The 27,815-nt window shown below is 40.2% G+C and overlaps 1 protein-coding gene and 1 long non-coding RNA gene across 3 annotated transcripts in view; one reads left to right on the forward strand and one right to left on the reverse strand.

The window, feature by feature from the left end:
• Window positions 1-11,357: 11,357 nt before the first annotated feature.
• The window catches only part of TMTC4 (transmembrane O-mannosyltransferase targeting cadherins 4), a 54,093-nt gene continuing 37,635 nt past the window's right edge, over window positions 11,358-27,815 (forward strand). The window contains exons 1-5 of the mRNA XM_064408348.1: window positions 11,358-11,489; window positions 13,708-13,923; window positions 18,437-18,552; window positions 20,513-20,729; window positions 24,710-24,797. Coding sequence (XP_064264418.1) covers window positions 11,370-11,489; window positions 13,708-13,923; window positions 18,437-18,552; window positions 20,513-20,729; window positions 24,710-24,797 — 757 coding nt within the window. The 5' untranslated portion in view covers window positions 11,358-11,369. The remainder of the gene's footprint in view (window positions 11,490-13,707; window positions 13,924-18,436; window positions 18,553-20,512; window positions 20,730-24,709; window positions 24,798-27,815) is intronic.
• Window positions 22,826-25,644, reverse strand: LOC135293794 (uncharacterized). 2 transcript variants are annotated; one of them, XR_010355890.1, is made up of 3 exons: window positions 25,527-25,644; window positions 25,299-25,440; window positions 22,826-23,133 (listed from the first exon to the last, which is right to left on the reverse strand). It is a non-coding gene; the product is annotated as an uncharacterized LOC135293794 (long non-coding RNA). The 2 variants fall into 2 exon arrangements; XR_010355889.1 differs by having other exon boundaries at window positions 23,114-23,211.

Here is a 27,815-nt window from a genome sequence, read left to right on the forward strand (position 1 = left end):
GTCATTTGTTCAATAGACATTGAGTTTTGGGAGTCACAAAACTTCCATTCTCTTGCAATGAAGAAGCTTAAAACCTCTACTGCCAAAGACACAAAAACTGCCACGTACAACAGAAAAGAGCAGCAGTATGGCAAATGTTCCAAAATAAGAATGAAGTTTTTAGGAGATAGTTAAAAAGCTGCTCTTTTTCCCTATGACAGATAGCTAGATGTGTCTATACCTAGTCATAGGTATGTGTAGTTGTCTACATATAGCTATGTCTACACACATACATTTATTTTCCTGCACTTCACCTGTTGTGACTTACTGATGATTCCTTATCCATTCCTATTCCCAGTGATAAGGATTTCCTCAAGTTTTCCAGTGGACCTTGACAGTCTTTCTCCAGTGAGTACACACCACCACCAGCTTAAATGGCACTTTGGGATCTGCTATGAGAACTCTTTTCTTGCTTACATATGACTTAATTACTACTGGTTAAACAATACTGAATGAATTTACAATGAGTATACTTTCTCATGTTTAAAAACCAGTAATTCATAATTTTCTACAGTGTCAAGAGGAAAAAATGTCTTGGAAGAAGGGAATCTTGTTTCATCTTATATCTTGAGAATTGTCAACAACCAAAATGAAGATGATGTACACATCTAAAGCAGGCAATTTTCATAGAATCATAAAATCATAGAGTCATAGAATGTTGTGAGTTGGAAGACACCTCAAAGACCATCTAGTTTCAACCCCATGGGCAGGGACACCTTCCACAATACCAGGTTAAAGCCCCATCCAACCTGGTCTAGAAGACTTCCAGGAATGGGGCAGACACGTCCCCTGTGCAACCTGCTCTGGTGCCTCACCACCCTCATACCAAAGAAATTCTTCCTAACACAAATTTAAACCTACCTTCTTCCAGTTTTAGGCCATTGCCTCTTGTCCTCTCACCACATGCTCTCACAAGAAGTCACTCTCCAGTTCTTGTCAGCCCCCTTTAGGTACTGGGAGGCCTGCAGCCTTTTTGCCAGCTGAGGAACCCCAATTCTCTCAGCCTGCCTTCAAAGGAGAGGTGCTCTGGCCCCCTCCTCATCCTCATGGCTCTCCCCTGGCTCCAGCAGGTCTACATCCCCCTTATCTTGTGGGCCTCAGACCTGGACACAGCACTCTAGGTGGGGTCTTATGAGAGTGGAATAGAGGCAATTACCTTCCTTGACCTACTGGTCAAAATCCTTTTCATGCAGCCCAGGATACAGTTTGTGGTTTTGATGCACTAAATGTCCCCTGAACCAAAACTGGCATGAAGTGACAGCAGTGTCCCCTTGGGAATAGCCTAGAATGCCTAAAAGGACCACAGGTCTGCCTACAAAATCTAATTTACCTGTAGAAAGCAGGTCCTCAAGTAGCTGCTTTTCAAACCGTTAGTGCTGCTTCTGTGTTAAAAGAGCTAGAATAATGCTCATAACAATAATAATCATATGTGTTTGTTTTCTTTGCTGCTGATGACAGAAAGAAGTATAAGACATATTCAAAAGCATTTTATATGGTAGCTGGTTTATTTAGGTAGTTAAATAACTTGAGCCAAAAGATGAAAAACAGCAGTTAGATGTGACACACAGGCAATATCCTTTCTTACAAGAAACACCTTTTGAATTTGGCAGATGGCTTAATGTGAGATCTCAGTATACCTTCAACAGCAAAATAAAAGAAATAAAGGTGGTAATAAAGGTGGTAATAAAAGTGGATGGCCTAAAGGTATGTTATTTGCATGGGATTCAGAAAATTAGTTTTCAGTTTGTGGCAGGAATTTACCGTAGCATCATAAGGTTAGTCTTATGAATCTCTACTGGTAACCAGTGAAGACACACAAAGGAATTTAGAGCAAGAGCAAATTTGGCCATTAGAAAAAAACTCCTCCTTTCCCCACATGTTCCTTTTCATTTTCTCATTGGACAATCAAGATCTTAAGTGGGAAAGGCTAGTCCTGAACTGATAAAAATCAAGCTGAAATTGGCAAGGTTATTACTCATCCCTCAGCTTTAAGGTGGAAGCAATGATGTGTGAAGGCAGTGCACATGAATGGTGCCAGAAGCTTCACTACTCCAGAAACTGAAAACTCTTTTCCAAAACTATTGCATATACAACAGCATGGGCAGCCACTGAGATGAGTATATCACTATGTTTGGACCCCATCCAATCTTAATAAATAATTTTTTCACATCATTCCAAAGAAGACTGAAGCCTCTAAAAATATCTTAGAAAATCTTTCTCAAAGTTTTCTGTTTGTTTTTTTGGTTTTTTTTTTAGTTCCCAAAATGGATAAATACTCAAGATAAATCCTAAAATCTGTGAACCAGCTCTACCATACTTCTTAAAGGATGTGATACAGATCATGGTGCACCATTTCAGAATGAGACTTAGTGAAGCTAAACACAAAATAATGACTCCTGAGGGAATAATAAAATCAACAACATGAGCACAAGTCAGTTGCAAAAAAATTTTTGTTGTTATTGCAGTCAAGAGATATTAATCTTTTGCCACATATTTAAGGGAACACAACTGCATGAAAGCAAATGTTTAAAAATTCATGTTATAGAACTTTCTGGGACAACATAATTGGAATTATTGCCTGGTATAATTATTGCCTTGGGTCTTAATTTTTTCTCCTTCTTCTATTTTTCCCTTCTCTCTCATTCCACTTAAATAGAAGAGATAAAATTCCTCTTCATGTATCAGTGCACCATTTCTTGAGTAATACCCAGTATTTCAGATAATGTGATATGCTAAAAAACCACACAAATAAACTATTTTATAATACATTTTCAGAATATGGAGTTCCAGTATTATTTCTCATGATATCCAGAATTTAAGAGTAGTAATACAGTTAAAGCCAGGTCTTATTATTTTACATCTAATGGGGTTAGTGGTCTAGTACTAGACTTTGCATTTAGTTCTGCTGTTAGTGGTCCTTCATGAATGTTTGCTTGATAAAGCTACACAACTGTATTTCCTGACAGCTCCCTGTAGTGTAGTACCAAGGGATAATTTAGACAAGAGAGTACAGGACAAGACAAAATTTGTGCAGCACAGAGTGCTGGCATTTGAGGTGAGGGACATGGCATCACCAGGACTTGATCCTGAACACAGCAAACTTGCTCAGAGGCAGCTGATATCTCTGATAACTTCCAATATAGTTTTCAAACTAAATGTGATTGGAAAAGGAACACTTAAAAGCTAACGTGAATGTCTGTACATACCAGCCTGGGCTATAGTTCTGCCTGGCTCCAGCCTTCCCCACCCAAGTGTTGATGCTTTCATACAACTACTGCCACTGAAGTCACCACACACAGGTTAGGAGCACCTGGCACTTTTCAGAACTGGGTCCTCAAGCAGATGTTGATAAAAACTGTAAGTGCTGCAAATGCATGTGGGTTGCCAAGGGTTCTTTAGAGCCAGATACCTTTCATAAAAATAACTAATGCCTGGCCTGTGTTTGATCGTGTTCCACAGGCCACTGCATCTGTGGAACAATTTCTTGATACTTCTGACTCACTTGGGAGGGAATAAATACAAGAGTAAGAAACATGAGTAGAAAAGTTCTTCCATCAAGATGCGGTCAAGAAATCTCTTATGTCTTTGAATTCTGCCTGAAGGTTTCTACACAAAGTTCAAACAGACAGACTTGCTGAAAGCTCTCCATATATTCGCCTCAAGGACTGGGACTGGGATGCTTGGTTGATATTTTTACTTCCAGTTTGCAGACTGGAGGCATTTCGTCTTCTTTTTGACTTTTTTTTTTTAAATTCATTCACTTTTCTTCTTTTATGTGTTAAAAAAATAGTGAGAAAATAGCCAGTAAGGCTTTTCTTTCTTTTTCTTTCTTAGTAAATCAAAATAATAATTGCAAGAGATGTTTATAATTAATTGATTTGTCATGCACTGAGCCATCTGTCTTTTGCTGTGGTTACAACAACCTGCTATGGGTAAGCCAACCCATATATGTTCTTGTGGGGCATCAACTCTTTTGCAGTCACTGCCTACATACACACATTGCTACTCTGACATACCCTGGGGTAGATGCTAGCAAGTTTACCCTTCAGTGAAGTTATTTTTCCTTTATGATCCTATTGCAGAATCTATCACAGCCCAGCAATTCCACGATTGATTTGCTGGCAGCCGAGCCCTGAGGCTTGGAATGTAAATAAGACTCAGAATGAAAGTGATGTGCACTGCAGCAGCCAACACTGAGTGCAGGTACTTCATCAATTGACCTGATTTCTGGAAAATCTGCTTGAAACCTTGAAACTTGCTTGCAATTACAATTTTTGCAATAAAATATTAGTCTCCATGGTAATGAGAAGTGCTTTACTAACTCATTTAGGAAAAAAAAAACAGAAGGAGATGACAGTATTTCTGAGAAAATGCAATTTTCAACATTATTTCACAGTTGGACAGCTTCATGCAGACTTGTCAACAGATTAGTAGCATCCTTCCCATTTTATACACAGAAAATCAGAGTAATTAATAGGCCTCAGGCCTTCCTTGCAAAAAAAGAGATTTAATGAGCTCTACAGCATTATCAGAGCAGAATAGCACAGTTTGCCTTTGTCCATGCAAAGGAACACCAGCAATAGAAGGATGGCCCTGCCTTACTCCTTACCAGATCTACTAAATGTTATTAGATAAATGCTGCTCTACCCGTTTAAATGTTGCCAAATTCTGGGGCACAAATTATCTCTTTGGGGCAGGAATTCTGTTTTTCCCATGTTTTTTTGTAATCTCTGTCGCTACGGGAGTCTCATCCACAGGCCTTAGTTAACTGGGAGGGGGGGGGGAACAATAATTGCATTTCAGTAGGAACCAGAAGAACAAGAAAAATGTTACAGGGTCTGTAGAAAGCCAGGTGCTCAACAGACCACGTGTTGTTCAGGCCAACTTATGAAACAGGGTCTCTTTTACAAGCTACAGGCTTACAGAGCTGGTTGTGAAATCTTTCTGAATAACTTCCTCACAGGAGACAGTCAAAATACTGGGCAAAAATATTCATAATTGGGAAGCACAAAACTGAAGTCAGGATGAGGAGAGAGAAAAGAATTATCCTTTTTCTCCCTTCTTAGAGGGTCAGAGAGAGAGGTGCAAAATTCAGTGCATGGCAGCCTGCTCAGGGGTGTCCTATCAAATCCCCTTTCCATCAACAAGAAGTCTCCTAGAAGATAATTTTGTAGTTGAAAAACTCAGTCCCATTTCTGCTGAGATGGAGCTTTCTTGGATGGGTGGAAGAAGCAGAGTGCAGTTTGTGTCCTATGAAACTGCTGGGGTTTTAACATCCTTCTAGTTCAGCTTGTTTGTGTGAAACCTCAGAATACCTCATTAGAAGGAAAACATTATGTTATGAACAGCTCTGTTGGGTTCTGTTTCTTGTTCTTGCCATTGAATTACTGTCAGTCATGGAAAAGGAACTGTATCTCATTATTCTTCAGGTTTTCCAGCTCTAAAGCAAGATGCTTTCCTTTGCCAATCACTCTAGACGAAAACAATGATAGATTGTATAGATATAGATAAAGTATTCCTTCTTAAATTTGTTATATAGCCATAATTACCACTGAGCAAGAAGAAAGAAAAATGTTATTTACAAATCACAGCTGGAAATTATTTAAAAGCAACCAGTGTAACTACACTCTCCAGTAACTCATAGGTCTTAAATATCTCAGTGCTTTCTTGAGTAGACACTAAAAATGCAAGCATTACTGTATGATCTCATGCTTATAGCCACAATTATATGAAACAAAATTATTTCAGTAAGAATAAAAATTTTATTTCACAAATAAAAGCAACAAGAAAAGTTTAAAATAATTTCTGTGGTTTATGTCAGTGTTACTCTGGCCTGCTGTCTGATGGTGTCTAATGGTTGCCTGTTGGATCATGCTGCTCTTCAGCCATACCTCAAACACAGATGCAGTTTTAAGGTCTTTTGCTAAAGATTTTGACTTAGAAGTTATAAACTGGGTTCATATAAATCATGCACTATTAACTTATCTTGTTTTCGTCGTGTTACAGTATTTCATTGTATGTATGTCCCTGGAGTTCTCACTTTTAGAGATGAAAAATCCCTTTTTCCCTCCTACTTTTCAAATATAGGCCTCTGTTATGGAGTTCTTCACATGCAGATGAACTTTCAGGATTTCATGGAACCATTGTTAGGTAAGCTGCTAAGTGGAAATGAAATAAAAGGTTAGACTCATGGTTGAAAAGTTAAAAATAGCAGTAAAAGGTAGAGGCCCCAATTCATTCTTTCTTCTACTTCACATCATCATAAAGTCATACTACTCAGTACAAAATTACATCATCTGACTGATTTACCACATTCAGCACTTTATTTTATTTAGTCAAATTACTATGTGAGTGTAAAATGAAGGTCCAATGTGCTAACATTAGGTAATACAAGGAAAGGCAAATAATTTTTCTGGTGCCCTGACCAGGGTTTCGAATGCTTTTCAAGAGAAGCTTCTTTAGATGCTGGAAGGTTTTTGCAGTAGATTATAATTTTCCTAATATTTTAATATATGGCCAAATGCCATGTTTTTATAAAGTGTACATTATATAAAGTGTACATTTTATAAAGTGTACAATTTATAAAGTATACATTAAAGTTCCAATCAACTTAACTTGAAGATAGATACAGCAGTCTTTAAAAGTGTCTATTTTTATTTATATTTGTGTGTGCATGTGTGTGTAGTTTAAACACTATTAAACTGGAGGACAAAGTAATGAATTATAAATTGATTCTGACAGCAGAGATGCTTGTACAGCCTCTTGATTAAGACAAGAAAATTTTAAAATGTAGAACTTGGAAACATTCTTAAATCATAATGTTAGCACATGCAATCATTCAGATTGTATCTCCAATCTTTTCGTCATACAGCTTGAAATAATTTTAGGAAGGAAATTTGAAAACCTTTGAAAATTATTTAAGAGTTCCACTTTCCATTTAAATTTTCTTTTTTTATCTTCTGCTTCTTTGTGTCAAGAACAGATAGTTATTTTAATTTCAATGTCTGGCAAAGAGAGGTGTATTTTCTCTAACAAAAAGCTAGGCAGATGCACAGAGTGAAATAGTTCAGTATTAATGGTGAGTGTGTAACAAGCTGGTATAACTACATTGGTGCTTTCCTTGAAAGGTTTAGGTTGATTATTGATAGACAGTTCTCTATTTTTCTCATAAAAGCTGAAGTATAGCTTGTACTCAGTCTAAAGTACTACAATGAGAAGCAGTGATGAGTGTTCTTAAGGTTCAGAGAACAGAATAGTGGAATCTTCGTTATCCTCAAGTCTTTGACTTACTACGTTTCCATTTTTTATTGAAAAGAACACATTCCACAGAGCATAATTCTCATACTCAGAATTAACTGCTCTAAAAATACATTTCTTATCTACTTATTTAGGGGAAGGAGAATGTATGATTAAGTATATACTTTTAACACAATTTAAGACTGTGAGCCATAATCCTTCAACTCTACCCTAAACATTTTAGTAGCAGCAAAACATAGTAGCAACAAGCCTTCTATGGACCTGCTCATTCTCAAGCAGTGAGCAGGGATATGTCTACAGTAGCAGAACTAAAGGATTCAGTACTTCACTGGAAGCCTCAATTAAAAAGAAAATTAGAGTTGTAGGGTCTTTCTGTCAATCCTCTTCCAATAACTTCTGTTCCATTTAATCCGGAGTTATCAAAGTACAGGAGCCTCAAGCATGTTCAGTTCCTGCATGTTCCACAAAAAAGCCCATAATGGCTGTGTCAATGGCAGCAACCTGAGAGGCACTTTCACAGAGAGACCTAGCTGCCACCAATTCTGCATGGTGACTGCCTGGCCAGGAAGCCTGGGCAGGCTGCTCACCAGCAAACCCACCCATAGCTGTGGTCAGCCACAGAATAAAGCCAACCTGGAACAACTGGCAGGCCAAAAAGCAAAGTGAGCAGCACTGAGGGATCTTAATGAGGATGACTTACATGGGTCACGAGGGGAACCACAGCTAGTAAGGCAAGGAGGTGTAGGAAGATAAAACACAGAAAAAACAGGAAACAAGACTCCATTCATTGCATTCCTCTTGAGACAATCTCATTTAACTTCTGATTCTATTTTGTTTTTATGACTTACAGTTGATCAACATTGCAACTGCACCAGGCATAGGAGTTTGCTTGTCTCTAGGTATGTATGTGTACTTACAGACACACACATGTAGAATACATGACGTACAAACCAAGCTGCCTAAGACCTGCTACTTCAAATGCCTCATTCAGTGTAATTAATTGGGACACCAGCTGTCTAGAAGAAGAGACCATCAACAACAGTAGAGAACATATCCTATTCTTTATGAAAATATTTGCATATATAATGGCTGTGCATGCCCCAGCCATAGGGAACAGGTAGGGACCAGCTGGTTACCTGCAGACACAAGCAGTGGCTCTCAATGGCCAAGGCCACATTTATGATGGCAAAATCCAGGCAGTGGAGAAGACACAGCTGATCCAAAAACGACTGTGGTAGCAACTGACAGCCTTTTTAAGCTTCTGAACTGTTTTGGTTGAATCCTGCATTACCGCAGTCCCTGACATTTTATTCCTTTGTCTGCAAAGTCACTGTGACACTGTCAAGTGTTGATCCCTTGAAATACGGCGGGTTTTGCACACTCCTTTCTTACAAGAGCAAGGCTGGCTGCTAAAAATAAGGATGCAATAGCCACTTAGGCAGATCAATTTAGCATGCTGAGAAAACTACAGAGCGAGGAGATACTCACTTCATACACACAACCCTCCCAGAAACTGCAGATTAAAAAAAAAAAAAGTGTGTTGTATTTAGGAACTGCTTCAAATTGAAATGCTATAATAACCCTCCAAAGAAGCAGACTGAAGATAAATTATGCAACTGTAGCTGATTTAAATCAGATTTTGAGGGAACTAGGGAACTCTCCAGAACAGGTATTTGCTCTGCAGTTCTTCATGTTAATTAAAGCAGAACAGAAGGTCATCATAAAAGCTGCCATATTATAAAAAGCAAAATAATAAAGCCCTAAGAAAAAAAAAAAGGTTATTTCTAAATGGAAAATAATGGGAAACAGAGCCTTCTGCCTGTGTTAACTTGTTCATACAAAAATGTTAATCACTATTATTGTATTGACATAAATGGTGATGAGGTGATTTATACCATCTGTGCATCTGGCTGTGTGGAAATATATATATTTGACCAGAACTGATGATACCAGCAGACACATTGAACAAAAGAAATTCCAGTTATAAAGCACAGATCAAGGATGTGCAGACGTCCAAGAAATGTGAGCAAAGGAGCTACTAAGAAGAGTATGTGAATTGAATGGGCCATTAGTAGAAATAAATATATCAGCAAATGTGATACAGCCAGACTAGCTACAGGACAAAACACAGAAATGTGAAAGTGAGTCAAATAGTACAAGTCTGGCAATTGTCACAGTGAGTCTGCTGAAGCAAATCTCAACCTTGGTTCACAGAACCTTACATATATTTACATATGCTTAAATTAAAATAAATTCTTACATATGGGCAAACTTAAGCATGAACTGAAATTTCATTTACTTCATTAAAAGTTACAGAAGATAAGATTGAATACATTATGCCTTTTCTAACTAAGGAGTTTCTTTCTAAATTGGGCCCCTCTCTTCTGAGTAAGGGCCTTCCATTAATAAACACTAATTAAAAATTCTACACATATTGTAATCTCAGGAAGAGTGTTGAATTTGAGAATTCTTGTTGATAAGAATTTGACTTGATAATACACGTGTGTGGTAGTTTGGGGGGTAGAGGTTAAAACAGTAAGGAAACGTCACGAGACATAAACCAGCACTTCCTAATCATGAAATAATATGGCAAATCAGCTATTTTTAGGAAGTGATATAAATCTCAATGGATTATAGAAGCAGAAACCTAGAAAACACACTTTTGTTGATTAGCTCATGTTTTACTTTTCATTTATAAGGCAAAATGACCCAAAAGTCATAAAGACATCTTTCACTTTTACCATTTCACCATGGCAAATTATGAAACACAAAGCTTCCTCATTGCACCCATTTAGATCACTAAGTCAGGGACAAAGCCAGAACAGACAGGATCACTTTAAAGCATAAGGCTCAATTTAGTGGTTTGCAGGTCTATTTTAGCTCCCGTACCACAGGGACCAGAAGCCTGCAATCAGTTCACAGAGCTCTGCGTGCTCGATGACAGCAGGTCGCCGGCTCTGCACCGCTCCACCACCGAGAAGCGCCTCAGACGCTTCTTTTAACAGGCACAAGTTACAGACTTCCATCTTAAAAGCGGGAGCTCCACAAATACAGCTGAATAACACGCGAGCCTGGCAATTGTGCTGGCTCAGCTGCTGCCTCGCACGCAGCCGAGCTGCCCGTGCTGCGGAGCAGATGTTCCGGAGCAGGTGTCAGCAGGCAGTCATGGGGCAACCACCAAAGCCCCCCCAAAGCAGCCTTTCCACTCGAGAGCTAAAGCCTCAAAGGAGACATGAAATAACCTTGTTGATTTGACGCTTGATAATGCAAACATCTTAAAAATCCCACTCCAAATTGTGTGTCGCTCCCTGGCACGCAGCCAGGAGTTCTCATCCAATTTCAGCATATTAAGGTTTTAATGGGGTTTTTTAAGAGAAGCTTCTGCCGAACATTTGGTGCTACCAGTTTAATGCTTAATCACACTTTCTTAGAAGGAAATCGCGGTGATGTTTAAACGTAGGAATTAACTGCACCTGATACAGCCTTTTTCTCCTTAGAGTACCTGTCCTGCGGAGAGCACCCGCAACAACCCCAGCAGGAGGAGAGCCTCTTACAGAGAGGCTGGACGCTCTGCCAGCTCACCCGCCACCCGTCCCAGCCACCGAGACCCCGACACCCATCTCTGCCACCGCCCCACCGGCTCTGGATCCCCTTCCCGGGGGCACTCCGGCTCCGCGCACGCCCGCCGCCGCAGGAACCCCGCCTGTGCGGGAGGAGCGGGGGGCGCGGTGCTCGTGGTCCTGCCGGGCGGCCCCCGCTCTCCCGGCTCAGCCGAGCCGCCCCCCACCCCGCGGCCAGCCAGATGCCGGGACTACGACTACCGCTGGGGCGGGGCGGACGGGTGCGCACCGGGGCTGCCAGGACCCGCCCGGCCCCGCCTGTGCGCGGGTGCGGAGTTGGGATGCGGGGAGCGACCCGCACGGCCCCGCGCCCGACGCGAGTGAGCGCCCGACTCCGCCCGCCCGGCCCGCCCACCTCGCGTCAGCGCGGCCGCAGCCAATGGGTATGGGGGGCTGCCTCGGGGGCGGGGCCTTAGGGGGGCGGGGCGGGGCGGCGGCCAATGGGCTGCGGGGATGTTCCCGGAGGCGCAGCCGCCGCGGCCCCTCCCCCGGCGGCCGCTCCGCTCGGGGCTCGCCGGGCGGGAGAGTTTCGCTCCCGGGTGGAGATGCCGCGCGGGCTCCGCGTCCTCGCAGGTAACGCCGCGCGGGGGAACGGGGGGCTCGCCGGTGCCCGTCCGCCGGCGGGACCGGCACGGGGGGGCGAGGGCCGGACGGGACGGGGCACCTCCTCCGGCGGAGCCGTCGCCGCCAGGACAAAAGGGGAGCGGCGAGCGGGGCAGGGCCACCGCCAAACTCCCGGCGGGGCTCGCCTGCCTCCCAGCCTCGACCCTTACCCCGAAGCCGCCGCTGCCTTCCCGAGCGGGCTCCGGCTCCGTTCCCGGGACCGCCCGCCGGGCGCCCGGGACGCCCCAAGTTCGCGGCTCCGGGCAGGGGCAGCGCTGCCCGGGGTGCGAGCCGCCCCGCGGCCCGGCGCTCCGGGGCGGGCGGCACCGTGCCCGCCCCGCCGCGGCTGGGTGCCCGCGGTGTGCGAGGGTGCTCTCCGGCCGGTCGGGCTCGCCTGTCCCTGGAGAGGGCGGCGGGGAGGCGCCGTGCCGGCTCTCCGGAGGTGGCGGTCCCTCGGGGTGCCCGCTGCCCGGGGAAGGGAGCCCCCACGGACCGGCCTCCTGGACGGCGGGGAACCGCGCTGGCTGTAGCTGTGCGCCGGGTAAATGGAGCAAGCGTAATGGGAGAAACTTTGAGGGCGAAATAAATTTGGAGTAGATGAAGTATTTTAATTGCGTGGTGCGTGTTGATGCGGTATCGGTGCTGTTGGGAGCAGCGCCGTGCGCTTCCCTCAGTTAGCAGCCACGCTTTCTCTCTTTGTTTCCGTCAAACTACACAAGGGTGAACTGCTCCGAGAAAAGGTTTTGCTCTTAAAGCAGCTGCTTTGCCCAGCCGGGGAGCTCCAGCCTCTCAGGTTGCACAGCTCCAGGTTGCTGACTTTACCTGAATTTGGGAGCCGCGCCATATGGTCTCCAAAGAGAGGAGGGGCACCGGTGTGGCAGGGCGTTCTGCCTGTCCCTGTGCACGTGTGTGTGAGCAGGAATTGGGAATATGCGGGACCGGAATGTGGTACTGCAAAAAGCAAGGCAATTGCTGCAGCAGCTCTAATGGTCAGCTCTGCTCTAGCAGCCAGATGCTTGGTTGGAGCTGTTTTCCTAGACCATGCAAAGACCTTAAATGCAATGTTTGCAGGGGTGCACTGGAGCTGTTTTTCTAGATTCTCTATTTTTCTGTGTGAAGGTATTAAATGTAATATTTTCAGGAGTGCAACAGTTGATTTAATAAGCAAATCAATAATAAGAAACTTAAGATAGGCTACTATATGTGCCTGTCATTCTTTGGGCTTACAAAATAAAAAATCCCTATTCTGCCTAGCTTTTACTGCAGTTTTCCTTTCATAACTTCCTTCGCTTGCCGTTTCTACCAGCTCCTGATAATAAGACCACTGATAGCAGCGTCTGAGCACCCGAGAAGCGGAGGCAGAGTAGTAGTCCTGACAGAAGGCTGGCTCTGGAGTATCCAGAGAGACCCATCCGAGTAAAGGTGGCTCATGGGTGTAACTTCCAGCCTCAGTACCTCTACACTGATGTATCACTCAGTGTGTTTGGATTGCAGGGTCTCTTTCATCTGCCTCAACAACCTCATGAGCCCACACAGCAGTGGAACTTCAGCTGCCCTTGAGGTGTGCTGAGTGATCTCATGAACACTAGTCCCATCTCAGTTCTATGGGTCTTGCTGTCTCATTGCTTGAATTGTTGAGATTTTAGGGCCTAGTCCATTAACTGATACCTCCATATGTCTATCTGTGATGTTCGTATGAATTCCTTTCATGGGGAATGTGTAAGACTAGGTCCTTCAATCTGATTAACTGAAAGGAGTTTAGCTCTTTTGGCAATTGACAATGTTTGCTTTTCAAACGTGGTAGGAAATGATAATGTTTATCACTTTCCACAGAGCTTTATAAATGTTTCACAGTCCCTCTGATGCATCTGTTTGTATTGCTTGAAAAGAACAGTAAGAAAACAAGAAAAACAGTGATTTGCTCTAGGTTTTAAAATTTGTCTGTGCCAAAGTTTTACCTTAGCATCTAAGAATTTATCTCTGTGCTCCAACCATGATAAATTCTGCCTTTACTTCCTCATTTGAAGTACAAAATTATGTTTAGGTGTGTCCCAGTAACTATGAGAGGCACTGAGAAAAAAAAAAAAGTAAGGTTATATGAAACTTCCTCTCCCAAGCCAGCTTTCTTTTAAAATTCTTTTTTAGTGAATTAGAGCTGTAACCATGCACTTGTGTGTGTTTCTTCCAGATTTTCAACCAACATAATGCTGAAGCTCCCAACTTGGAACCAGTATTTCACAGAATGGCACAAATGGAACCTAATCTGGACCATGATGTATCATGGTTCCTCCTTCCATCATACTGGGCTAAAATGGTTGTGGCATTAATTTCCTTCCTCTGTTTTGCTAACAGCTATGATGGAGATTTTGTCTTTGATGATTCTGAAGCCATCATCAATAATAAGGTTAGTCTCTCTTCTTTTCCTCACACCCTTTGGCATAAATGGTCATAGGAAAAGAAATAATGCAACAATTGATCTAAATAGGTGCACAAGTTTCAGCCTAGTAAAGAGCTTCCTTTGGTATTACTTTTTTTTTTAGCTTCATTTTTCCATTTTGTTTTATTGGGTATTTTTTAAAGTTCAGCCTGTAAAGGGTATCTGTACATCAAGACTGCCAGTAGGTCTAATTTTGTACTCATTCCTAAGTAAGTGAGAGTGTACAGTAAGCTTTTCTGATACTCATGGATGTTAATAGCAGATTTTGTTCATTATCTTCACAGAACTCTCTGGTCACAGAATCTGACCAGTGAATAAACTTAGTCTGGTTGCAGCTACATAAGGCATCATTAAGGCATCATGTAGGGTGCAGGGGGTTTTCAGGTGCAGTTTATACCATAAAAATGTAACAGGAGCAAGCAGAGCTCCCTTTTCCCTCCTTTTCCCCTTGAAGTTCCTGGGACAACAGTACTTGTTTTGAGACAGAGGTGGAGTATCCTTGTGTTCCATTTTAAAGCTGACCACACATGCAATGAACAGACCTTGAAATGCTTAGAAATTAACGTGTGATTCAAACACACCTCTAACTGAGATTCTTTTGACTTTGAGCAGTGGAGTGTCTTCAGTTGCTCAGACACTTCTCAGGATCACACGTAGCAGTGAGTGAGCCCATGCCCATGGATGGGTATTGGTGTTACAGCTTTTATGCTGCTCTGGAAGGTACCTGTTAAGCATTTAGAAAGAAAAGCACAGGATAAAAATAATCACATTCATCTGTTGGTTTTGTCTTCCTGAAGCCATGGGTTACAAAGAGGATAATCTGGAGACTAGTACTGCTAGAACACAAATCACTTTTTTTTCTCCTTGCACAAGATATAGAGGCAACTTATCACAGTGTTCCTTTTAAAATCATGCAGAATTACTGTTTCCTTAGACAAACTTCTATTATGTGTGTGTAAGTCATCATATCTTCAGTTATAAATGTATGGGGGGAAAATACATCTGTCAACCTGGAAATAAATCTCAAAGCTTTCAAGAGAATACTGTAGACAAATTAAGAACCTACAGCATTGTTGGTTTGGGTTTTTTTAAAGTAGTATTGTATTTCAGATTACACAGCTCCTGGTAATGTTTCATTCTGCAAAGTTTTATTTGGGACCTGGTTATAATATTTTCATTTCCTGAAAAAATGAACAATAGACTGATGTTGAAACAAAGCAGGTTGTTTTGGTAATGTGCAATTTCCACACTTGTATTCTTTCTCCATTTCTTTCAGTCTAAAATGTTTCAATTTATCTATGCAACTCAACAATTTGCACCAGGATTCTAGCTGTTGGCAATGCTGAGAAATTCAACCAACTGCTTAAATAAATTAATTCATATGTAGTCTGTATGTTTGAAAAACTGGTAGGCTGTTTCTATTTCTCACATTAAAATCCTCTATTATTCTCTAGAAATTAAATGAGGATTTTATGGCAATATCATTTTAACACAGGGGTCATATAGATATATGAAAATTCGAAATCCACAAGAAAAATGCAGAGACAATGAGTTTACCAGTTTAATGGGGAGGGAGATTATCTAGAAATGGCACAGTTTATTGAACAAAGCATAGCATATTTTATTCCTATTTAATAGGAAAGACAGCAGTTGAAGTAATTTTATAGATTTACTGAGCATTGCTACTGTAGTATTTTCTTGGGTATGCCTTTCTGTTAATTTTCTAGCTGCCATCATCCCAATCTTTAATTTCTTTTATTGGTTTTTTTTAGCAAAAGATACACATTTAGGTGACCCCATCCCCATCCTGTCATGGAGCATTCCATTATTAGATTTTATTGGAGTTAAAGGCTGCTTTCCAGATGCTTTCTTATCATTTTAAGCAGCATTTTAACTGGTACACAGCAGTGGCTTTTGTCTTTATTTATTTACTAGCTTGGCAAGACAAACAGTTGGATTAAGCAGAGCTTCAGACACAGTATGTCATTTCCATAAGCCTTTATACAGAAAAACTGACCTTTCTTCAAATCTTGAACTCTGCTCTCTGTAAGCTGCTGCTAATCAAATATTTAGAGATTATTTGATAGCTACTTTTAGTTTTTAAAGAGAAAATCTTATGTAGCTTTTAAACAGCTGTGTCTCTTGAAGAGACATTTTAGGGTAAGTTCACTAAGTAGGAAAATTGATGTAAGAAACTTTCTCGCAGAACTTGGATACAAGGGCAAGATACATGATTGAAGATTTTTAGGTCATATGGAAGCGTAATCTAATCACTAAGTAATTCCATGCATTCAGCTTTTTCTGCCTTCTTCCGATGCAAGACAAAAGAAGGCTGATTATAGCAGAATGGGAAATCAAGCCTTGTACATTTCCCATCTCACATTATTGAAGGCCATCTGTGACATGGAAGACATACTTTTCTTTTCCAGTACTAACATTTATAAAAGTATGTCTTTCATAGACCTTATGTACATAAGGAGCAGTGCTGCTGGTTGAAAAAACAGTCTGAGGGCCACACCACCCTCTGGCAACTGTCCCCTGCAGAGCACAAAGACTTCAGTAGATGTTGGTGTACATCCCTGTCCCAGCTTGCCCCAGAAAAAGCTGGCTGTATCGATTTAGTGAGCTGCTGGTTGAGTGTGTTCCTGCTCTGAGAGTCAAATTATGACCTTTAGGGTTTGTGCATACCGATGAGGAATGGAACAGGAATTCAGATGCCTAAGGCTAAAATTACAGTTCTGGGAGAAGAAAGAAATTTCTAGCTATTACTTGGCAGTAGAAACATCTGTGAGAGCGTGAAGAAATTTTTCACCTTGGTAATTCTTAAGCCCAAGTAGCATCCCCTGTGAGTCTTGATTTCTTAAGAATTTCCCTGAGAGTGCCTTAATTGACAGCTGCAGTCTAGGTTCTTTCAGACTGCAGTTTTAGCTCTGCTCTCTTTTCTGTGCATTGATTAGTATCCTGTTAGAGAATACTTCTGTTCATTTGACTACTACTGGCCAAATTTGATCCAATTATAGAAAGAAATCTCTTCTTGGATTTTTTTTTATTTATACATTTGTAAGGATGAACGTCAGAATATGTTAAGCATATTCTTGTTGAAGAAGCAAGAAAAAATTAGTTATTTTAAGTTCAGTTTAGCAGCAGCAGTCATCAGGGTCCAGCAGTTTGGCTGTAATTTGGGAGTACATGCAAGCCAAAAACAAGGCATGGACTGAGGGTGAGATGGAAGGTACTGGAGACCACAGGAGTGCTCAAGACACTATAGAAGCAAGTGAGGTGGTAGCAGCATTGGAGAGGAACTGGAATTAACAAAACTAAGAGAATTGCAATGTGGGAATCTTGTAAGCAGATGGAGTTATAGGAATATAAGAGAGGGGCACCAGGGTTTGTAAGACCTTCCATGGGGCTAGCAAGCCTGTTTGTCTCCTTTGTTGTGTTTGCAGTGTCTTGTTCACCTCCTTTGGTTCATTGGTCTCAAATAATTTCAAGACAGAAGGTGGGGGTAGTGTAACTTGTTGGTTACAGGAGTAGTACTGACTAGTACAGTTTTGTTCTTAGGTTCTCTCTCAAGTGTCTTTAACCTGCATGTACCTTGCTGTAGCATAAATTGGTATTTAATTGCACTAGGGAAGCAGAAGGGCAGGTCTATGTTAGTTTGAACTTCCAAGCTTGTCCTCCTAAAAAACTGACACAGGTGCTAGCAAGATCCTTATTTTTCCTCCAAAGTGTATGCTTTCCATTTAATAGCCTACATTATTTGGATTTTTTATTATCAGCATGGCTTTGATATAAAAAGAGAAGAGCAAGCAAGACTTTTTCTTTGCAGTGGTATTTTTATAGGCCCCTATTGCAACCCAAATTAAAATAATTCATTACCTTTCTGTCTTTTAATTTTTTAGATTAGTATGTAGAGATGTTGATTCTTGATTTCATGTATTGAGTGTTAAAACAACCTCAACTATTTGAATAATCCTGTGCAAAGCAAGGCTTCAAAAAGAACTAATTGTTGTTCCCTACCTTTAGTCTCCTTGATTTCATGCTTTCATTAGTAGTTATGCTACTGAACTGGTAAAAAATGCCTAAATGGCTATTTTGCAGCAGTTTGTAGTTGGCCTTCTTTGCAAGATAACCCACACCTAAACTCAAAGGCTTTTTACAAAACTATGAGGTAAGGAGGTTTATGTGTTCCATATCTCAGCTATTGATCAAATTATAAATTGATGTGAATATAGCTCTAAATTTCATGTAGTTATGCCTACTTAGAGAATCCAGGATCATGACCTTTACAATGACAGGCATTCACGATTTGACTTTCATTGCAAACTTAGGTACTGTGGGTCAGATGTCAGTAGTGAGCCAACAAAACTCCTGCTATGTCCATCTTAGCGTGAGCTTGTATTAGTTAGAGCTTGTTTGTGGTTTAGCTGCTTTGAACAAAGGAAAAATGTTAAGAATCTGGTAATTTGTTTTCTTTTAGGACCTCAGGGCAGAAACCCCACTTGGTGACCTGTGGTATCATGACTTTTGGGGTAGCAAACTCAGCAGCAATACCAGTCATAAGTCATATCGACCGCTAACTGTCCTAACTTTCAGGTGAGACTTGTACTGTTGCTTGAGGTCTGAATATTTTTAATCTGTATTGACTTAATTGAATTTAGGGGGAAGGGAACAAAAAAGGCAAGAACAAAGTAGCTGGAGGGTAGTTGGATACCTTTCCAGAATACAATTTTTGAGTTCACTACCTTAATCTCAAACGGTGTTTTAATTTTCCAATGTTTTCTTTCCCAAAATATTCATTATTTTGACATTCTGTATTTATATCTACTTTTCAGAGATTTTGCCTTCTATACGTGGTACTAGGGGCAGTGTGATTTAGTATGTCACATCATCAAGGTGTATGTTCCCTTCACTTAGCCATGCTGCCACTTGCATTGCTATTGTAGTTTCTGTTCTCTGCTTTCCTGCTGACCTGTCAAATTGTTTATTTTATAAATAGCATCATGGTACTGTGGCCTTTTTCCATCAGCACACTTATAATCTTCCCACCTCTTCACTCCAATATTCTAACTCAAGTGTCTGAGAATCTAGTAAAATGTCTACCTATATATAACTTGCAGGTTTTGTCAAATAACTAAAGGTTTAAAAGGATTACTTTTGTAGATGCTTAGCTCATGTTTTTTACGCAAAGATTTGAGCAAACAGTAGACCATGTAGAAATCTGGCACAGTAATGCAGAGAATATTTGAGGATTCAATCTTAATTTCTTTATTTTCCCCCTTGTGACTCAATGGTGTCAGTGGGGACTTGATGCTTGTTCTGCCCATTCCAAGCCAAGCTAAGTGCAGAAGTGTTCCCACTCTTAGTCCTTATATTCAAGCAAAAGCTTTGACTCTTTAGGGTAGTGTCAGTGTTTTATGTACCTGTCACTATGGGTTTCACTGTCTATTGGGCTTTCTTCATGTTTTCATCAAGAAAAAATAAGCAACTGCATAGAATGTGTCAGAGTCCTAAACCTATTAAAGCTTTCAGTGCACTACACAGAACATGCTGTTTTTTTTTTCTTTTCAGAAGGGTATATTCCATCTCTAATAACATTCTGGTTTGTTTAAAGACTGATCTGGGATACAATCATTACTATATCTGAAAATATAGATGAGCCTGTGGAGATGGTCCATAAAATGCTATTTTCAAAGAAAGAAAGGGATGTCCTTAATTTCCCTAAGCTCCAGCCTTTATGTGCATCATATTTATAATAGGTGAAGTTTTTAAATAGGTTTCATTTATGCCAGATGCACGTTGACCAAAAGAACTGTGTAAAATCCCCTATTCTAAGTTTCTGTGTATCTTACCTACTGATAAAAGTGCAATGATATTAGCACGTTTCCCCTTTTTCTTCTCAGCCTCCATTTTGCTGCAGAGTTCCTGTCTTGAATAGGAATTTAGATTGTATTTTCGCTTTTACACTTCCTTCTGATTCTAATACTTGTATGAAATGTCTCTTTAACCAGTTTCACAAATCAGTCACCAAGCTGTGCTGACTACTTTCTGGGGAGATAGTGATTGTACCCATGTGCTAGGACCTCTTTCACAAAGTATGTCAGTGGAAATCATAGTCCCAGTGCATATTCGTTTCCTCGCTGTGTGGATTTAATTAACATAATTTCATCAAGTTGGCTGCTCTTAAACCTAGGGGTATCCCTTAGTGGGCTGGATTATTTATTCCCGGGATACTCCTGTGTTGCAACACTGAAGTTACGTTGTTGACCAAAAGCCAGTTCTAAGTAACTATGAGAGTGATTTAAAAAATGGTACTAAGGTATGGGTTTGGAGAGAATAGATACTGTATCCATGTGATATTCCCTAGGAATACGTTGCCTAAAGACTGGGATATTGTTTCTATCTTCTTGTGCCTAAATGGTAACGCCTTCTGTACTGAGACATCCGCTCTACTTTTGTGTGCACATGTCTGCTATGGGTTTTTTTAGTGTTTCTATTTGTATTTTTTCTAACCATTGTTGTAATTCCTAGCCTTAATATTTTTGTTTCTATATAGAATTAATTACCTTTTTGCTGGAGGCTTCTACCCAGTTGGTTTCCATGTCATCAACATAATACTGCATTGTACTATCTCAGTGTTGATGGTTGATGTGTTCTCCATATTATTGGGTGGATTGCAATTCAGCAATAAAGGAAGACGGCTAAACCTGGCTCCAAAGTCCTCTCTTCTTGCTGCTTTGCTCTTTGCTGTACATCCAGTGCACACCGAGTGTGTAAGTATTGAATAATTATCTCCAGAGATTTTTATTTTAGAAGTTCTTGACCATCTTGACTAATTAATTCTGGCGTAGCCTTATACTCTACAGATTGCTTTTAGATATTCTTAACACTTCTCTTGGCACATGTCTTAATAGAACAATCAAATATTATGGTTAGTACATCCAAGGCTTGTAATTCCACCGAGCTAGACCTTATTAAGGAACACAAATCATTCAAGTATAATAACTAAAGGAGGATAGCACTATGCTGCAGAGTTTCCTTACCTCCTGGATTTCTCTAATTACTTTTCATTCCCATTTGCATTGGTAAAAAAAGCAAAGAGTTTTAAAATCAGAGATGGGGCACTCTATGAACTTTGTATGTTACTAGTACAGTACTGCATTCAGTTTTGCATCCATGCTGCAAAGACAACACTGAAAAATTGGAGAGTGCTCAGAAGAGCCATGAAAATGATTAAAGGGCTGGAAATCATCCTGTTTGTGAGAGATCAAACTGGGTTTATATTTTTAATGTGAAGGAGAAGATTAAAGAGGTTTTTTTTTTAATCTCAGTCTGTAATTATGGACATGGGGAACACAAATTTGACAGTAATTGCCTGCACTTTAATAGTGCAGGCAGAAGCAAAGATGTAAAGATGCAGAATAGAAGCATGGCACATGTATAGCAATCAGTTAAAATATCTGACCAAAACACAAAATCCTTATGTGGGAATTGTGTGAAAAGAAGATGGTGTTCTTAAAAAGCTCTTTTGTGCTTGCAGCTGAGAAAATCTCATGGCCCTATGCTAGTGGGCTTGTTGAATATCATCACTGATCTCTTATCTCGTGTGATAATGAATAAATCAAATATAAAATTATCACAATAAGGGAAATTTTGGGGGGATTTGTTTGAATTTGGAAGGTGTGAGCTACAGAAAAAGTACTAGCTGTGATTTTGATTTTGTCCTAGCAATGAACAGCGAATCCTACAGTGCACATTCTACATACGTGAATATGATTTTTCACTTATGCACAATATGCCATGGTTTTGGCTTCTTGCATTTGCTCTGCACACGATTGGTAGGGAAAAAGTTATTGAAAGCTGTGCTCTCAGCTGACTGGAGACCTTGCAAGTTTTGAAGACCTAGAGATGGTGCAAAGTTATGCATTAGTAATCTGCCACCTTTTCTGGCAGTGTGGCTAAAACATCTTGACAATCATTCTCTGGTGTTCACTCGCCTGCACAATAACTTCTTTGTGAGAGTGCACTGTGTCAGAAGGGCCCCTCGTATTTGTTCTCCAAAACCAGTTTTAGATGTCAGAGTAAAGTAAAACAAGTCTTCAGTGCTTTTGATGTTCTGACATATAAAGAGAAATCTCACTTGAGTCTCAACTTTGGAGTAGACCTACTATTGACCCTTTTATCAATATCCATAAATTTATTCTGCATTCCATTTGACTTTAAAAATGTATTTAAATCAGCATGAGAATATTAATAAACCCTTTGTCATATCAAATAAATTACAAGTGATGTGGTCTCCTTGCATATTTGAAGACTTGCAAATGTTTCGGGCAAACAGTGGAAGAAGAGGAGGGAAAAAGTAGCATGCTTATATATCAGGCCTCTTCTAAAATTCAGGAATGAACAAAAACCTCTAATCATTTACATGGTGAATAATAAATCTTGCTCCAGTGAAGAAGTCATTTATACTGCTGCAGTTCTAGGATGAGTGTGTGTCTGGCAGCATCTCTCAGAAAGCATTCCTTATGATTTTAAACCTGTGAGTTTCAAGTATCCGACATCCTGGTTTTGAAATGAGATGACATATTGTGACATAAAATTGTGAAGAATCCGTCTGTTTGCTGCTTTGGGTTTTTGGTTTATACAGTGAAACAAACTGTCATGTAAAACAGATACTGAAAGGTGTAATGCTTTCAGTACCTATGTGAGGAAAACACTATAATTTTTCTACCTACAAGTAAATACTCTTGTGCTATAGTTGTCTGCTCTAAAAAAGGCCTATTCTTTGTAACACTTCAGTGATGAAATGCTAAATGAATCATGGGCACAAGAATATATCTGATACTAATTTAAAACTGGTTTGTTTTTTTTCTTTTGTTTGCTTTATTTCCAGAATCTATATGCCTTCTCTTGAGTTTTAGGTAACGTTTTGCTGTTGGGGTCATCTGAGGCCATGTGCATTATTAGCCCCTTAATCTCTTTGCTGTAACAAGTGGACATTTATTTTAGAAATTGTGTCAGCTCACCTTAACTTTTATCTCATTAGGAAGAGCGGCTCCCGAAGCAGAATGACACTTCATTATTTTCACCTTTCAAAGCACTCCACAGCTATTGAGTTAATTCTCATAATTCCTTTGTATGACAGAAGAAGGAGCAGCAGAGAAGCTAGGTGCACAGCTGTAGATAAATCAAGAAGTTCTTCTGTACTGAGTTTAGGAGTCCAACAGTTTCTGTTTTCACAGTGCTTAAGTAACGCTGAGGGTGAAAGTGGGAGAGAGTCTCTGCAGTGGAATCGGTCATACTCTCATGCCTCTACACTTCTCTTTCTCTGATGTTATTTGGAAATAGTTGCTCCATCATGTTTCCCTGACACAAAAAATGCCCATTTCCTTTTTACTTTCCTCTTTCTGTTCCACACACAAAATGGCACAACTGGTATACTATAGGAGAACTGAAGTTTCTGCTTTTATCCCTGAAATATGATCACAAAAAAGTAATTTAAAAAAAACAAACATGTAGCTGTTCTGCCCTGCTTCTGTACATCTCCCAAAAACATGGAACTCGGCACTCCAGGCAGCAGAGCTAGACTGAAAAATAGGGGGTATTTCCATGATCCTTGCTGTGGGTGTATGTTCTAGTGAGGTTCCTGCATCAGGGCTTATACAGTCCCCTACCAGCTCCATGTCATGATTTTCACAAAAAAATTGTGGTGTTATCCTGACACTTGTGTAATTGAGAATTGAAGACCCAAAAGTGTCTTGCTCTGTCTCAGCCAGTTATTGTAAATACAGTTTAGGGGCTTGAAGCAAAGCTTACAGATAGCCCTGAGATTGCACTTGATTTAAATGGGTTGGCACAGATCTCAAGTACAGAGGTCCCAGGATGTGCTTCTCATTTTCTTTTGCATTAGTACAACTTCTGTTTCAAGATGCAGTTGCAGGTAGCTCTAATGCCATCAGTTAATACAACACAAAAGACTGCCAGATGGGGAATCTTTTTTTTTTTTCCCTGAATCTGCAGGCTCGAAGGTATTTGTCCATTCTGAGTGCTCAAATTGCAATTTGAAGGCTGGCTTGTCTTCTGAAAGTGAACAGTTTTGATTTGTGTTTCAGCAGAGCTGCCAATTTAATTGTGGTTCAGGATGTTTGGCTTCCAAGCCATGTAATAGCTTCAAATGGAAAGAGAGTAGATTTAGATTAGATATTAGGAGGAAATTCTTCAGTGTGAGGGTGGTGAGGCAGTGGCACAGTTTGCCCAGAGAAGCTTTAGATGCTCCATCCCTGGGCGTGTTCATGGCGAGGTTGGATGGAGCTCTGAGAAACCTGGTCTAGTGAAAGGCAGAGGGGTTGGAAGGAGATGATATTTAAAGTTGCTTCCAACCCAAACTGGTTTATATTTTGATGTTTTGTAAGTTTTCTAAGAAATGCAATTTGATCCAAAAAACAGATGGAATTGTGTAGAGTCTAAATTTTATGCAGTGAAATCCTCCTTCATTTCTTAAAAAAAATTCCATAAACTACAATTTTCATAAACCAAAGCCAAACTATTTATGTAGTTGATACTAAGCAATACCAAATAAAAATAGGATGCATCTAAAAAAACCTGGATATAACTAATCCACCACACCCAGTTAAAGAAAAAAAGTGATACAGTTATATTCTATTATATATTTAATTTTGTATGAGTTCCTTTACTTCAGGTTTTCTAAGAATAAAAATCTGATCATTTGAAACTACTTTTCTTTTTTTCAAAGGTTGCTGGGATTGTTGGCAGAGCAGACCTACTGTGTGCCCTGTTCTTCTTGTTGTCATTCCTTGGCTACTGTAAAGCATTTAAAGAAAGTAAGCATTCTGTTTGCCCCTTTAATTTCCTATTGTGTATATTTTCAGTATTTGTACGTTTCAGTGAAGTATAGCAAAATTTAAAATGTCAGATTGATTTGTTTACCCTCACAAAATATATTTTTTTAAACCTGCTTTAACAGCTATTTATTGTTAGAAGTTCTGAAAAGGTTGCTTTCCCTAATTCTTGTTAAACACTGAATTTAATTTAAGCAAAGTCTACTTCATGATAGGCTTATTTGCTAAATGTTTTATTGTTTAGAAGTTTAATGAAGTATTTTAATAAGTATTTTAGAAATAAATCAAACTTACAAATGTACATGCTTAAATATTTTACTACTCTTTATGCCATTATGTTGGGATGTCTTAAATGGGAGTCAGCTTTTCGGAATGTTATTTGTATTTTTAATGAATTGCAAAGAATTATTCCTATGACTAAGCCTTCTGGATTCCTGCAATATGCAACTGCTGGCATATAATGCTGAATATAGTGTTACTCACAGTTTTTGTAAGACAGCTGTGTTTAACAGGAACAATTCCTTGGTCGATGTTTTTTCAAGTGAGCTTTCAGATCTCTGGTATTGTTTGATCTGAATGCAGGTTGGCAGTTCAAATACAGTCGTGGAGAAATATCTTGGGGGCTCTGTTAAACAAGCACACAGGAAAGCACGAGTTCATGACTGCGGAAAGCTTTGCAGGACATGCAGTCTGGTACCTGAATGTCTCTACCACGCAAAATACAGGACTCATTGGTGAAGCCACAAGGAGCTGTGTTGGGAAGGGCTTGTCTGTTGTTCCACAGGCATGGCCTGTAATGATTAACCAGAGCTGGCAGGGTATTTCAGAGGTACCTGAGCTGACTTTGTGATCTGGCTTAACAGCATAGTTGTGGCATCACAGAGACCTCCGTGTGGGCTGCAGGGGTGAGTTAGTCCACAGTGAGCTGTGGGATGCCATGAACAGCTCCTGCTGGTTCAGTTTGGATTATTTGGAACTACTGTACATATTTCTATTGCTGATATAATAAGTTTATCTTGCCATTTCAAATGTTACTTAGGATGGTTCCTGTTTACTTTAGATATATTTTTCTTCCCTTTGAGTAGGTTTAATTTCTTTCAACTGAGCTAATGATTTCTTGATGAAAATTGGCCTTGGGTTCTTGCTTGTTTGTTTATTCTTTTCTCACCTATTTTATTGGATGTGATTGTCCTTATGATGTTTCTTCTGTTAGTGGCAGAGTAAGATAGACCGATCAAAATACTGCCTTATCTGTTTTCCAGTGTCTCTCGTAGACAGGTAGGGTTATACTGCAGGGGCAATAATCTTTGCTTGAAGGACTCAAGAGCCAAATTCTTAGGATGACCACTGTCATCATTAGGACCTTCTAATTATTTTGCTATAGAGGACATCTTGAGAATGATTAAGGATGTGTATTCTGGTTAAGGATATTCTTCAACTTGTGAGGGCCAGTTTAATAGCTTTTAGAAATCAGTTTTAATGTAATAATATTCTTGGACTGAAATTTGTGTCATTGATACAGAAGAAGGAAAATGTTGCAAAGACAAGATACTAACCAGCCCTTGCTGATTTTTATTGGGCATTACATAATAAAAGGGGAGCAGATGTCTTTTAAGCAATTTTGCCAAGGAAAATTACAGTCTGCCAGCATTGTCTTTCAGGTCAGTTTCCAATGTTTACTGTCACCTTCACTGCCTGCTTTTCCCTCAGCGACTTCTTGAAGAAGTTTAGACTTCCTCTGTACACAAGAATTTGTATCCAAGATACATACTTGAATCTTTCACCTTGATTGCTGCAAAGGCACACTACTGACTCATCAGCCAGGAGCTTATCACCCAGGCACTCCAGACCTTGTTCTGCAGAGCTGCTGCCCAGGCCTTAATCATTGCATGGTGTTGTGCTTGATTTTCGTGAGGCCACTCCCTCCAGCTTGTCACAGTCCCTCCAAACAGTCCTCTCCACCATTGTATCCATCTAGCTGAATTCCACCAAAGACCACAAGCAGTTTTTCTTGCTGCCCTTATTATTTTTTTTTCCTTTGTGGATGGGGGAGGTTTGTCCAGCCTGCAGCTGTTTGAATGTGAGTGCTTGTGTAGGAAAGGGCCGTGTCTGTGTTGGAAAGTGCAGCCACAAAGAGAAGGGAGGCTCTCTCTTCACAAGGAGCTACACGATGAAGACAAGGGGCAGGCAGTGCAGTTGCACTGGGGAAGGTTTCACCCTGATGTAAGGAAGAATTTTTTTACAGCAGGAACAATCAATCACTGCAACAGTCTCCCCAGAGATGTGGTACATTCCCCATGACTGGAGATTTTCAAGATGCATTTGGACAGGGTTTTAGGTGATCTTGTCTAGGCTCCCTTTCCTGCAAAAATTGGACCTGGTGATCTCTGGAGGCCCCTTCCAAACTGAGCTGTTCCTGTGATTCTTTGTATGAAAGGTTTTAGGAAAAGGTAACCAAATATGGGGAAGTGACTGTGGTAGAATATGGCTCTTCAGTGGGTTTGCAAAGTAAATAAAAAGTTTTACCCTTGGTATGAATTTCCATTTTTTGTGAACAGTTCTTCTAGGTACTCTCAAATGATAGGTTAAATAAGGAGTAAAGAACTTTTATCTGACTTCAGCTGAGTTTGATTCTGCGTAGATTGAGGGAGTGAATCCCAAATGGAAGCTAGTCTCACTGTGAATATAAGAACATGCATTTTAAAAATATGCACATATAATTTAAAAAGCAGACTTAGACAATGTCTCCTAAGCAGCAAAGAAAAAGTACTTTTCCTTCTTTTAGAATGTTGTCTTCTGATGTCAAATCCTCAAGATCAGGAATGTCTGGGATATTCCCAATGCATGTTGCTAGTTCTAGAGCAAGTTAAGAGCTGTTATTGCATAATTTTCTAGGTTAAGGCTAAGAAGGTAATTTATCTTTGTGAAATAGTGTTTGTGAGAAAGAGAGGGGAAAAAACAACCAAAAATCCCTCAGGGGTTTTTAGTAAAACAACCAAA

The sequence above is a fragment of the Passer domesticus genome, chromosome 2 (assembly GCF_036417665.1).
Source record: "Passer domesticus isolate bPasDom1 chromosome 2, bPasDom1.hap1, whole genome shotgun sequence".
Taxonomy (NCBI): Eukaryota; Metazoa; Chordata; class Aves; order Passeriformes; family Passeridae; genus Passer; species Passer domesticus.